The 14,320-nt window shown below is 54.0% G+C and overlaps 1 protein-coding gene across 1 annotated transcript in view; it reads left to right on the top strand.

Annotated features, from left to right (window-relative positions):
- Positions 1-11,741, top strand: part of LOC127928900 (intermembrane lipid transfer protein VPS13B-like) — a 33,151-nt gene extending 21,410 nt beyond the window's left edge. The window contains exons 4-6 of the mRNA XM_052516499.1: positions 6,954-7,150; positions 10,092-10,295; positions 11,471-11,741. Coding sequence (XP_052372459.1) covers positions 6,954-7,150; positions 10,092-10,295; positions 11,471-11,591 — 522 coding nt within the window. The 3' untranslated portion in view covers positions 11,592-11,741. The remainder of the gene's footprint in view (positions 1-6,953; positions 7,151-10,091; positions 10,296-11,470) is intronic.
- The last annotated feature ends 2,579 nt before the right edge of the window (positions 11,742-14,320 follow it).

Here is a 14,320-nt window from a genome sequence, read left to right as displayed (position 1 = left end):
GGGGTGCACGTGGGGACTGTTAGAACAAAGATCTTTGTCATTAGCCAGATCCTCAACTCTCTCTCATTCTGATCCCATATTTCATTGATTTCAGCCTCCCGGCTCTCGGATTTTGATTAGCTTTTCTTCATATGAAAACTTCAGAAGGGCTCAATGAATTAACGAGTTGTTTTATGATATTTCTCAGAAGGCAGAGAAAGTACAGTTACAGGGAACGGAAATGCAGCCATAAGAAACCGTTCCCGTAACAGAAACGGCTCCGTTCGCTTCCAAAGAATTTAATTTACTTCTCATGAAGAGCTGGGTTGAACAGGGGAGTAAAGGGGGGGAGAGGAGGTGGCCATCATTTCTCAGGGCTCTAAAATTACCATGTGGCCACATGGAGAGAGGGTGGGGTGGGGGGGTTTATGGAGCTGGTCTGAACTCACTGTTTCACTCTGGGCAGGACCACTTTTATACCTAGAGGGAGATGAGGGTGGGACAGGTGAACGGGACACAGCTGGGATCCCTTTCTTATTGGCCAGAATCGATGGATAAAGAGAGAGAGAGAGGGGGAGCGAGAGAGAGAGAGAATGGTAGAAACAGAGAGAGAGAGAGAGAGGGGGAGAGAGAGAGAGAACAGTAGAGAGAGAGAGAGAAAAAGAGAGAACGGTAGAAACAGAGAGAGAGAGAAAGAGAGAACAGTAGAGAGAGAGAGAGAGAGAGAATGGTAGAAACAGAGAGAGAGAGAGAGAGAATGGTAGAAACATAGAGAGAGAGAGAGAATGAATGTAGAAACAGAGAGAGAGAGAGAGAGGGAGAGAGAGAGAACAGTAGAGACAGAGAGAGAGAGAAAGAGAGAACGGTAGAAACAGAGAGACAGAGAAAGAGAGAACAGTAGAGAGAGAAAGAAAATGGTAGAAACATAGAGACAGAGAGAGAGAAAGAGAGAATGGTAGAAACATAGAGAGACAGAGAGACAGAGAGAGAGAGAAAGAGAGAATGGTAGAAATGGAGACAGAGAGACACAGAGAGAGAAAGAGAGAATGGTAGAAACATAGAGAGACAGAGAGACACAGAGAGAGAGAAAGAGAGAATGGTAGAAACATAGAGAGACAGAGAGACACAGAGGAGAGAGAGAATGGTAGAAACAGAGAGAAACAGAGAGAGAGAGAGAGAGAGAGAGAGAGAGAGAGAAAGGGAGAAACAGAAACAGAGAGAGAGAGACAGAGAGACAGAGAGAGAGAGAGAGAGAGAGAGAAAGAGAGAGAGAGACGGTAGAAACAGAGAGAGAGGGGGAGGATATTTCCTGCGTTGAACCAGGCCACTGCGTCCTCAGAGCAGATCACATGAACATTTGATCAAATCCAGATTTCCTGCATTTAAATAGTTGTGGTTTCACGACTGGTTCCAGGACCTCAGAGGGGAATTCAAACCCACTTCCATTAGTCAAAGACCAATTGTTGCCGTGCTGTTTTTACAGTAGGAGGGTTGGGTGGTGAGAGCGAGGGGGAGGGGAGAGCACCTTGGGTATCCATCCAGTGGTTCCCACACCTGCAGGGGAGAGAGAAGAGGGGAGGAGGGTGACTCCTTCTCACCTCCTCACCACTGTGTGGTCCTGTCCTGAATCAGAAGCAGGTGTCCTGTCATCTGCTTTCTGTCTCTCTCTCTCTCTCTCTCTCTCTCTCTCCCCCTCTCTCTTTCTCCCTTTCTCCTCTCCCTCCCCCTCTCTCTCTCTCTCTCTCTCTTTCTCTCTCTCTCTATCTCTCCCCCCCTCTCTCTCTTTCTCCTTCCATCCCTCTCTCCCTGTCTGTCTCTCTCCCTCCCCTCTCTCTCCCTCCCTCCCTCTCCCTCCTCTCTCTCTTTTTCCTTCCATCCCTCTCCCTGTCTGTCTCTCTCCCTCCCTACTCTCTCTCTCTCTCTATGGGGTAGTCAGAGACTGAAAACATGGAGTAAACATGAGTGATGATTCCCAGAGATCTCAGGAGGTGAAGGAGAACAGATTGATGATTCCCAGAGATCTCAGGAGGTGAAGGAGAACAGATTGATGATTCCCAGAGATCTCAGGAGGTGAAGGAGAACAGAGTGATGATTCCCAGAGATCTCAGGAGGTGAAGGAGAACAGAGTGATGATTCCCAGAGATCTCAGGAGGTGAAGGAGAACAGAGTGATGATTCCCAGAGATCTCAGGAGGTGAAGGAGAACAGAGTGATGATTCCCAGAGATCTCAGGAGGTGAAGGAGAACAGAGTGATGATTCCCAGAGATCTCAGGAGGTGAAGGAGAACAGAGTGATGATTCCCAGAGATCTCAGGAGGTGAAGGAGAACAGAGTGATGATTCCCAGAGATCTCAGGAGGTGAAGGAGAACAGATTGATGATTCCCAGAGATCTCAGGAGGTGAAGGAGAACAGAGTGATGATTCCCAGAGATCTCAGGGGGTGAAGGAGAACAGGGTGATGATTCCCAGAGAGATTCCCAAATCAGCCCTGTGTTCCTCTGTTAACTAAGCCCTGTGTTCCTCTGTTCCTCTGTTAACTAAGCCCTGTGTTCCTCTGTTAACTAAGCCCTGTGTTCCTCTGTTCCTCTGTTAACTAAGCCCTGTGTTCCTCTGTTAACTAAGCCCTGTGTTCCTCTGTTCCTCTGTTAACTAAGCCCTGTGTTCCTCTGTTAACTAAGCCCTGTGTTCCTCTGTTAACTAAGCCCTGTGTTCCTCTGTTCCTCTGTTAACTAAGCCCTGTGTTCCTCTGTTCCTCTGTTAACTAAGCCCTGTGTTCCTCTGTTAACTAAGCCCTGTGTTCCTCTGTTAACTAAGCCCTGTGTTCCTCTGTTCCTCCTGTTAACTAAGCCCTGTGTTCCTCTGTTCCTCTGTTAACTAAGCCCTGTGTCCTCTGTTAACTGTTCCTCTGTTAACTAAGCCCTGTGTTCCTCTGTTAACTAAGCCCTGTGTTCCTCTGTTCCTCTGTTAAACTAAGCCCTGTGTTCCTCTGTTCCTCTGTTAACTAAGCCCTCTGTTCCTCTGTTAACTAAGCCCTGTGTTCCTCTGTTCCTCTGTTAACTAAGCCCTGTGTTCCTCTGTTCCTCTGTTAACTAAGCCCTGTGTTCCTCTGTTAACTAAGCCCTGTGTTCCTCTGTTAACTAAGCCCTGTGTTCCTCTGTTCCTCTGTTAACTAAGCCCTGTGTTCCTCTGTTAACTAAGCCCTGTGTTCCTCTGTTAACTAAGCCCTGTGTTCCTCTGTTCCTCTGTTAACTAAGCCCTGTGTTCCTCTGTTAACTAAGCCCTGTGTTCCTCTGTTCCTCTGTTAACTAAGCCCTGTGTTCCTCTGTTAACTAAGCCCTGTGTTCCTCTGTTCCTCTGTTAACTAAGCCCTGTGTTCCTCTGTTAACTAAGCCCTGTGTTCCTCTGTTAACTAAGCCCTGTGTTCCTCTGTTCCTCTGTTAACTAAGCCCTGTGTTCCTCTGTTCCTCTGTTAACTAAGCCCTGTGTTCCTCTGTTCCTCTGTTAACTAAGCCCTGTGTTCCTCTGTTAACTAAGCCCTGTGTTCCTCTGTTAACTAAGCCCTGTGTTCCTCTGTTCCTCTGTTAACTAAGCCCTGTGTTCCTCCTCTGTTAACTAAGCCCTGTGTTCCTCTGTTAACTAAGCCCTGTGTTCCTCTGTTCCTCTGTTAACTAAGCCCTGTGTTCCTCTGTTAACTCCTGTTAGCCCTGTGTTCCTCTGTTAACTAAGCCCTGTGTTCCTCTGTTAACTAAGCCCTGTGTTCCTCTGTTAACTAAGCCCTGTGTTCCTGTGTTAACTAAGCCCTGTGTTCCTCTGTTAACTAAGCCCTGTGTTCCTCTGTTAACTAAGCCATCTGTTCCTCTGTTAACTAAGCCCTGTGTTCCTCTGTTAACTAAGCCCTGTGTTCCTCTGTTAACTAAGCCCTGTGTTCCTCTGTTAACTAAGCCCTGTGTTCCTCTGTTAACTAAGCCCTGTGTTCCTCTGTTAACTAAGCCCTGTGTTCCTCTGTTAACTAAGCCCTGTGTTCCTCTGTTCCTGTGTTCCTGTTAACTAAGCCCTGTGTTCCTCTGTTAACTAAGCCCTGTGTTCCTCTGTTAACTAAGCCCTGTGTTCCTCTGTTAACTAAGCCCTGTGTTCCTCTGTTAACTAAGCCCTGTGTTCCTGTGTTAACTAAGCCCTGTGTTCCTCTGTTCCCCTGTTAACTAAGCCCTGTGTTCCTCTGTTAACTAAGCCCTGTGTTCCTCTGTTAACTAAGCCCTGTGTTCCTGTGTTAACTAAGCCCTGTGTTCCTGTGTTAACTAAGCCCTGTGTTCCTCTGTTAACTAATCCCTCTGTTCCTCTGTTAACTAAGCCCTCTGTTCCTGTGTTAACTAAGCCCTGTGTTCCTCTGTTCCTCTGTTAACTAAGCCCTGTGTTCCTCTGTTAACTAAGCCCTGTGTTCCTCTGTTCCTCTGTTAACTAAGCCCTGTGTTCCTCTGTTAACTAAGCCCTGTGTTAACTAAGCCCTGTGTTCCTGTGTTGAACCCTCCTAATTCACCTTGTCATTAGCATAACGATGGACCTTTCAGGGTTGTAACTGGACTCGTGTCGTGTGGTGACTTCAGACAGGCGGCAGAGAGAGAGAGAGAGAAGTGGTTCGGACGGCCTACATAACTATTATGGTAGCGTGAGACGGGTCAGCACCAACCCAGCTGGGCGTTAGCCCCACCTAATGCAGTGAAACAACATAGTCCTGCCCATGTGGCGAATCAGATCACACACACCTGACCTCACTCAGCAAGACTTCAGTCCCTCTGAGCAGTTTAACGTTACACACATCACTAATACGATCTCTGAATCCTCCTTTATCCACACACACACCTCGTCACCTAGTGGCAAGCTATCCCCTATGTAGTGCACTACTTTGGCGTCTGGTAGCTCTGTGCAGTGTACTACGTAGGGAATAGGGTGTCATAGGGCTCTGGTCTATCTCCTATGTAGTGCACTACTTTGGCGTCTGGTAGCTCTGTGCAGTGTACTACGTAGGGAATAGGGTGTCATAGGGCTCTGGTCTATCCCCTATGTAGTGCACTACTTTGGCTTCTGGTAGCTCTGTGCAGTGTACTACGTAGGGAATAGGGTGTTGTTTGGGACAAAGGTGTAGTATTTCTAGAACGGTTAGGGCGGTGTTGTCGGAGAACGTTGTTCTAGAACGGTTAGGGCGGTGTTGTCGTGTAGAACGAGTTCTAGAACGGTTAGGTCGGCGTGTCGTGCAGAACGTCATTCTAGAACGGTTAGGGCGGCGTGTCGTAGAACGTTGGTTCTAGAACGGTTAGGTCGGGCGTGTCGTTGTTTGAACGCCATTCTAGAACGGTTAGGGCGGCGTGTCGTAGAACGTAGTTCTAGAACGGTTAGGTCGGCGTGTCGGAGAACGTCGTTCTAGAACGGTTAGGGCGGCGTGTCGGAGAACGTAGTTCTAGAACGGTTAGGTCGGCGTGTCGGAGAACGTCGTTCTAGAACGGTTAGGGCGGCGTGTCGGAGAACGTAGTTCTAGAACGGTTAGGTCGGCGTGTCGGAGAACGTCGTTCTAGAACGGTTAGGGCGGCGTGTCGTAGAACGACAGGTCATAAGGTCACAATGTGAAGGACGTCAGGCTGAATCCCATCTGCTAGGGTTAGGTGAGGCGGTCTGTCTCCTCCCACCTCTCCTCTCCTCCCACCTCTCCTCTCCTACCACCTCTCCTCCCCTCCCACCTCTCCTCTCCTCCCACCTCTCCTCCCCTCCCACCTCCTCCCACCTCTCCTCTCCTCCCACCTCTCCTCCTCCCACCTCCTCCCACCTCTCCTCTCCTCCAACCTCCTCCCAACTCTCCTCCCCTCCCACCTCTCCTCTCCTCCCACCTCTCCTCTCCTACCACCTCTCCTCCCCTCCCACCTCTCCTCTCCTCCCACCTCTCCTCCCTCCCACCTCCTCCCACCTCTCCTCTCCTCCCACCTCCTCCCACCTCTTCCCCCTTTCCCACCTCCTCCCACCTCTCCTCCCCTCCTACCTCCTCCCACCTCTCCTCTCCTCCCACATCCTCTCCTCCCAGCTCCCTCTCCTCCCACCTCCCCCTCCCACCTCTCCTCTCCTACCACCTCCTCCCACCTCTCCCCTCCTCCCACATCCTCTCCTCCCAGCTCTCCTCCTCCCACCTCCTCCCACCTCTCCTCCCACCTCTCCTCTCCTCCCACATCCTCTCCTACCAGCTCCCCTCTCCTCCCACCTCCCCTCCCTCCCACCTCTCCTCTCCTCCCACCTCCTCCCACATCCTCTCCTCCCACCTCTCCTCCCAGCTCCCACCTCCTCTCACCTCCTCTCCTCCCACCTCTCCTCTCCTCCCATCTCTCCTCCCTCCCACCTCCTCCCACCTCCTCTCCTCCCACCTCCTCTCCTCCCAGCTCTCCTCTCCTCCCACCTCCTCCTCCCAGCTCTCCTCTCCTCCCACCTCTCCTCTCCTCCCACCTCCTCCTCCCAGCTCCTCTCCTCCCAGCTCTCCTCTCCTCCCACCTCCTCCTCCCAGCTCTCCTCTCCTCCCACCTCCTCCTCCCAGCTCTCCTCTCCTCCCACCTCCTCCCTCCCAGCTCTCCTCCCCTCCCACCTCCTCCTCTCCCCACCTCCTCCTCCCAGCTCTCCTCCTCCCACCTCCTCTCCTCCCACCTCCTCCTCCCAGCTCTCCTCTCCTCCCACCTCCTCCCAGCTCTCCTCTCCTCCCACCTCCTCTCCTCCCAGCTCTCCTCTCCTCCCACCTCCTCCTCCCAGCTCTCCTCTCCTCCCAGCTCTCCTCCCCTCCCACCTCCTCTCCTCCCACCTCCTCCCTCCCAGCTCTCCTCTCCTCCCACCTCCTCCTCCCAGCTCCTCTCCTCAGCAGGAAGCAGCTCGTCAGGTCAACAGCCATTAGTTCTGATTAAATAATAGAGGTGGTGAGATTTTAGTTGTCTGGGGGTTCTTGTTCTGCAGGTGCCGTGCAGCCTGGAGTATTGGGACGAGCTCCAGCACGCCTTCGTCCCCTACCGAGAGTTCAGCCTATCAGAGAGTAGCGCCTGCGAGCTGACCCTGCCCAGCCTGACGCTGACCAATGAGCAGAAGGATCTGGTGACCTCTGACCTGTGGAGGATCGTCCTCAACAACAACCCAGACGGAGGAGACGAACAGAGGTGAGGAGACGATTAACACGCTCTTCACACACCTGATTCTATGGTGTGTGTGTGTGTGTGTGTGTGTGTGTGTGTGTGTGTGTGTGTGTGTGTGTGTGTGTGTGTGTGTGTGTGTGTGTGTGTGTGTGTGTGTGTGTGTGTGTGTGTGTGTGTGTGTGTGTGTGTGTATCTGTGTGTGTGTGTGTATCTGTGTGTGTGTGTGTATCTGTGTGTGTGTGTGTGTGTGGTTCAGTGAGCCAGTACAGTGCAGAACGATGAGCATCTCTGAGCACAAAAGCCTCTGTGTGTCAGTCCACATCTGGGAGGGAAGGTGGGAGGGAGGGAAGGTGGGAGGGACGGCGGGAGGGAACGTTGGGAGGGAGGGAAGGCGGAAGGGAAGGAAGGTGGGAGGGGGGAAGGAAGGAAGGTTGGGAGGGAAGGTTGGGAGGGGGGAGGGAAGGCGGAAGGGAAGGAAGGTTGGGAGGGAGGGAAGGCGGAAGGGAAGGAAGGTGGGAGGAAGGAAGGTGGGAGGGAAGGTTAGGAGGGAGGGAGGGAAGGTGGGAGGGAGGGAAGGTGGGAGGGAAGGTTGGGAGAGAAGGAAGGTGGGAGGGAAGGTTGGGAGGGAGGGAAGGAAGGTGGGGGGGGCAGTGGACCTGGCCCAGGTTCAGATCAACCGACATTTCCCAGCACACCAAGTGGCTGTCGGGGCCAAACAGATCCCATCCAGCTGACCTTGAGGGGGAGGGAGAACAACAGAAAACAGCAACTCCGTGAAAAGCCAAATATACATGTGCATTTCATTACAGTCTCCAGTTTCCTTTACTGTCAATGTGTGTCCCAATTGACAGCTTATTCCCTGCATACTACGGACCCTGGTCAAAAGTAGTGCACTACGTAGGGAATAGTGAGCAAAGCACCCCCCCAGGTCGTATGGTGGATCTTAGTAGCAACAAATTACACAGCCAATTAAGCTCAGTCCTCCTCCATGACACCTTGTTAATGTCCCTCCAGCCAGTCCTCCTCCATGACACCTTGTTAATGTCCCTCCAGCCCAGTCCTCCTCCATGACACCTTGTTAATGTCCCTCCAGCCCAGTCCTCCTCCATGACACCTTGTTAATGTCCCTCCAGCCCAGTCCTCCTCCATGACACCTTGTTAATGTCCCTCCAGCCAGTCCTCCTCCATGACACCTTGTTAATGTCCCTCCAGCCCAGTCCTCCTCCATGACACCTTGTTAATGTCCCTCCAGCCCAGTCCTCCTCCATGACACCTTGTTAATGTCCCTCCAGCCCAGTCCTCCTCCATGACACCTTGTTAATGTCCCTCCAGCCCAGTCCTCCTCCATGACACCTTGTTAATGTCCCTCCAGCCCAGTCCTCCTCCATGACACCTTGTTAATGTCCCTCCAGCCCAGTCCTCCTCCATGACACCTTGTTAATGTCCCTCCAGCCAGTCCTCCTCCATGACACCTTGTTAATGTCCCTCCAGCCCAGTCCTCCTCCATGACACCTTGTTAATGTCCCTCCAGCCAGTCCTCCTCCATGACACCTTGTTAATGTCCCTCCAGCCAGTCCTCCTCCATGACACCTTGTTAATGTCCCCCAGTCCTCCTCCATGACACCTTGTTAATGTCCCTCCAGCCCAGTCCTCCTCCATGACACCTTGTTAATGTCCCTCCAGTCCTCCTCCATGACACCTTGTTAATGTCCCTCCAGCCCTCCTCCATGACACCTTGTTAATGTCCCTCCAGCCCAGTCCTCCTCCATGACACCTTGTTAATGTCCCTCCAGTCCTCCTCCATGACACCTTGTTAATGTCCCTCCAGCCCAGTCCTCCTCCATGACACCTTGTTAATGTCCCCCAGTCCTCCTCCATGACACCTTGTTAATGTCCCTCCAGCCCAGTCCTCCTCCATGACACCTTGTTAATGTCCGCCCAGTCCTCCTCCATGACACCTTGTTAATGTCCCTCCAGCCCAGTCCTCCTCCATGACACCTTGTTAATGTCCGCCCAGTCCTCCTCCATGACACCTTGTTAATGTCCTCCAGCCCAGTCCTCCTCCATGACACCTTGTTAATGTCCCTCCAGCCCAGTCCTCCTCCATGACACCTTGTTAATGTCCCTCCAGCCAGTCCTCCTCCATGACACCTTGTTAATGTCCCTCCAGCCCAGTCCTCCTCCATGACACCTTGTTAATGTCCCTCCAGCCAGTCCTCCTCCATGACACCTTGTTAATGTCCCTCCAGTCCTCCTCCATGACACCTTGTTAATGTCCCTCCAGCCCAGTCCTCCTCCATGACACCTTGTTAATGTCCCTCCAGCCAGTCCTCCTCCATGACACCTTGTTAATGTCCCTCCAGCCCAGTCCTCCTCCATGACACCTTGTTAATGTCCCTCCAGCCCAGTCCTCCTCCATGACACCTTGTTAATGTCCCTCCAGCCCAGTCCTCCTCCATGACACCTTGTTAATGTCCCTCCAGCCAGTCCTCCTCCATGACACCTTGTTAATGTCCCTCCAGCTCAGTCCTCCTCCATGACACCTTGTTAATGTCCCTCCAGCCAGTCCTCCTCCATGACACCTTGTTAATGTCCCTCCAGCCCAGTCCTCCTTCATGACACCTTGTTAATGTCCCTCCAGCCAGTCCTCCTCCATGACACCTTGTTAATGTCCCTCCAGCCCAGTCCTCCTTCATGACACCTTGTTAATGTCCCTCCAGCTCACCCAAGGATAGTGGATAGTGTTCTAGAACAGGATAGTGTTCTAGAATGTTCTAGAGAATAGTTCTGAGGTGAATACAGGACTGACTATAGTGAAATAGGTTCTCCTCTCTCCCTCGGTCAGACCGGGAGGCAGAAGACATATAGTAAGAACCTACCGGAAGTGTCTTTCTCCTCTTCCTCCCAGTGAGTCAGATTTATTAACTGTCAAACTTTAATTAATTCTTCATGTATCTCTTTACAGTTCTGACAGTGAGTCAGGTTCTCAGCAGGGTTCCTCGGGGTCCCAGCTTCTGCCCTGTGACCAGCTGGTGTCCCCACGGCGCTGGCAGCTTGTACCCGTGTCGACTCCTGCTTCGCCCCTGGTCCGTGCCCTCCCTGGGCGTGTCTCTCACCCTGGCACAGATACAGCTGCACCTCTACCACCACCTGGAGCAGCTGGGCACAGGTACTGTAGCACCGCCTGAGCAGCTGGGTACAGGTACTGTAGCACCGCCTGGAGCAGCTGGGTACAGGTAGTGTAGCACCGCCTGGAGCAGCTGGGTACAGGTACTGTAGCACCGCCAGGAGCAGCTGGGCACAGGTACTGTAACACCGCCTGGAGCAGCTGGGTACAGGTACTGTAACACCGCCTGGAGCAGCTGGGTACAGGTACTGTAACACCGCCTGGAGCAGCTGGGTACAGGTACTGTAGCACCGCCTGGAGCAGCTGGGTACAGGTACTGTAACACCGCCTGGAGCAGCTGGGTACAGGTACTGTAACACCGCCTGGAGCAGCTGGGTACAGGTACTGTAGCACCGCCTGGAGCAGCTGGGTACAGGTACTGTAACACCGCCTGGAGCAGCTGGGTACAGGTACTGTAACACCGCCTGGAGCAGCTGGGTACAGGTACTGTAACACCGCCTGGAGCAGCTGGGTACAGGTACTGTAACACCGCCTGGAGCAGCTGGGTACAGGTACTGTAACACCGCCTGGAGCAGCTGGGTACAGGTACTGTAACACCGCCTGGAGCAGCTGGGTACAGGTACTGTAGCACCACCTGGAGCAGCTGGGTACAGGTACTGTAACACCGCCTGGAGCAGCTGGGTACAGGTACTGTAGCACCGCCTGGAGCAGCTGGGTACAGGTACTGTAACACCACCTGGGTACAGGTACTGTAGCACCACCTGGAGCAGCTGGGTACAGGTACTGTAACACCACCTGGAGCAGCTGGGTACAGGTACTGTAGCACCGCCTGGAGCAGCTGGGTACAGGTACTGTAGCACCGCCTGGAGCAGCTGGGCACAGGTACTGTAGCACCGCCTGAGCAGCTGGGTACAGGTACTGTAACACCACCTGGAGCAGCTGGGTACAGGTACTGTAGCACCGCCTGGAGCAGCTGGGTACAGGTACTGTAGCACCGCCTGGAGCAGCTGGGTACAGGTACTGTAACACCGCCTGTAGCAGCTGGGTACAGGTACTGTAACACCGCCTGGAGCAGCTGGGTACAGGTACTGTAACACCGCCTGGAGCAGCTGGGTTGTTGCTATTTTCTCGTGTTTCATCTGAAGTCGTTCTCATACTACTGTCACTTTAGTCGTATATTAGATTCACTCACATCTCCTCTGTCCGTCTGTCTCCAGCGCCGTCACGTCGACTCCGCCCCTTCCTGCCGGACAGGAAGTTGCCCCAGGAGCAAGAGTACCTGGTCATCGGGGCACAGGAGCCGCGGCTGTTCCTCCGCCAGTGGAGCGGCGGCGGTAACGTCAGCGCCGCCCGGCTCTGCCAGGAGATCCAGTTCTCCACCGAGCTGGACTGCAGACTGTTGGAGTACCGGAACTTGACTTGGCTCTCCCTGCTGCAGCCGTTCATACTGCAGGGTCAGGCTGCGGTCACACGCTGCTCCAACAACGTCCTCCTGGACGGGAACGTCTTCGTAGACCCGGTCTTCATCAACATCAGCCAGAACACCGTTCACAGTCTGGATACGGCCCTACGGGGCTGGCAACAGGTGAGACTACTGGTATATACTGAGTCAGTCTAATCCTAATCCTAACGTTCATCACTATCAGTCTGGATACAGGTGAGACTACTGTTATATACTGAGTCAGTCTAATCCTAATCCTAACGTTCATCACTATCAGTCTGGATACAGCCCTACGGGCCTGGCAACAGGTGAGACTACTGGTATATACTGAGTTAGTCTAATCCTAATCCTAACGTTCATCACCATCAGTCTGGCAACAGGTGAGACTACTGGTATATACTGAGTTAGTCTAATCCTAATCCTAACGTTCATCACCATCAGTCTGGCAACAGGTGAGACTGCTGGTATATACTGAGTCAGTCTAATCCTAATCAAACCAACTTTCCCCAGGCAGGCCTACCCCCCCAGCCTCAAACCATCTTACCCCAGACAGGCCTACCCCCCAGCCTCAAACCAACTTACCCCAGACAGGCCTACCCCCCCAGCCTCAAACCAACTTACCCCAGACAGGCCTACCCCCCCAGCCTCAAACCATCTTACCCCAGACAGGCCTACCCCCCCAGCCTCAAACCATCTTTCCCCAGACAGGCCTACCCCCAGCCTCAAACCAACTTTCCCCAGGCAAGCCTACCCCCAGCCTCAAACCAACTTTCCCCAGGCAGGCCTACCCCCAGCCTCAAACCAACTTTCCCCAGGCAGGCCTACCCCCCCCGCCTCAAACCACCTTACCCCAGACAGGCCTACCCCCCCAGCCTCAAACCAACTTACCCCAGACAGGCCTACCCCCCCAGCCTCAAACCAACTTACCCCAGACAGGCCTACCCCCCCAGCCTCAAACCATCTTACCCCAGACAGGCCTACCCCCCCAGCCTCAAACCATCTTTCCCCAGACAGGCCTACCCCCAGCCTCAAACCAACTTACCCCAGGCAGGCCTACCCCCCAGCCTCAAACCATCTTTCCCCAGGCAGGCCTACCCCCCCAGCCTCAATCCCAACTTTCCCCAGGCAGGCCTACCCCCCAGCCTCAATCCCATCTTTCCCCAGACAGGCCTACCCCCCCAGCCTCAAACCAACTTTCCCCAGGCAGGCCTACCCCCCCAGCCTCAATCCCATCTTTCCTCAGGCAGGCCTACCCCCCCAGCCTCAAACCAACTTACCCCAGACAGGCCTACCCCCCCAGCCTCAAACCAACTTACCCCAGACAGGCCTACCCCCCCAGCCTCAAACCAACTTTCCCCAGGCAAGCCTACCCCCCCAGCCTCAAACCAACTTTCCCCAGGCAAGCCTACCCCCCCAGCCTCAATCCAACTTACCCCAGGCAGGCCTACCCCCAGCCTCAAACCAACTTTCCCCAGGCAAGCCTACCCCCAGCCTCAAACCAACTTTCCCCAGGCAGGCCTACCCCCCCAGCCTCAATCCCATCTTTCCTCAGGCAGGCCTACCCTCCCAGCCTCAAACCAACTTTCCCCAGGCAAGCCTACCCCCCCAGCCTCAAACCAACTTTCCCCAGGCAGGCCTACCCCCCCAGCCTCAAACCAACTTTCCCCAGGCAGGCCTACCCCCCCAGCCTCAAACCATCTTACCCCAGACAGGCCTACCCCCAGCCTCAAACCAACTTACCCCAGACAGGCCTACCCCCCCAGCCTCAAACCAACTTACCCCAGACAGGCCTACCCCCCCAGCCTCAAACCATCTTACCCCAGACAGGCCTACCCCCCCAGCCTCAAACCATCTTTCCCCAGACAGGCCTACCCCCCCAGCCTCAAACCAACTTACCCCAGGCAGGCCTACCCCCCCAGCCTCAAACCATCTTTCCCCAGGCAGGCCTACCCCCCAGCCTCAATCCCAACTTTCCCCAGGCAGGCCTACCCCCCCAGCCTCAATCCCATCTTTCCCCAGACAGGCCTACCCCCCCAGCCTCAAACCAACTTACCCCAGACAGGCCTACCCCCAGCCTCAAACCAACTTACCCCAGACAGGCCTACCCCCAGCCTCAAACCAACTTACCCCAGGCACGCCTACCCCCCAGCCTCAAACCAACTTTCCCCAGGCACGCCTACCCCCCAACTCCAAACCCAGCCTTCTCCCCTCTCTCCCTATCTTCTCCCCCTCTCTCCCTCTCCTCTCCTATCCTCTCTCCCCTCTCTCCCTATCCTCTCTCCCTCTCCTCTCCCCCTCTCTCCCTCTCCTCTCCCCCCTCTCTCCCTCTCCTCTCCCCCTCTCTCCCTATCCTCTCCCCAGGGAAGGAGCTTTAGGGTTTAGCCACAGTAAAACAGTAGTTTTTACACACTCTACTCTCTCACAGAACACCAAATGTTCACTTAGGAAATCACGAGGGAGCAGGGCTTTTTCGAGGGAGCAGGGCTTTTTCACGAGGGAGCAGGGCTTTTTCACGAGGGAGCAGGGCTTTGCTCTGTTCCTGTTTGAATGATCCTTCTCGTCTTTACCCCCCCCCCCCCCGGGTAGAGAAGATAGATCCATCGCTAGTTAAAGACAGATCAGGTTT

This window comes from Oncorhynchus keta, unplaced genomic scaffold (genome assembly GCF_023373465.1).
Source record: "Oncorhynchus keta strain PuntledgeMale-10-30-2019 unplaced genomic scaffold, Oket_V2 Un_scaffold_4810_pilon_pilon, whole genome shotgun sequence".
NCBI classification, from domain to species: Eukaryota; Metazoa; Chordata; class Actinopteri; order Salmoniformes; family Salmonidae; genus Oncorhynchus; species Oncorhynchus keta.
Note: the sequence above shows the minus strand (reverse complement) of the source record. Positions and strands in the feature narration are given on the sequence as shown.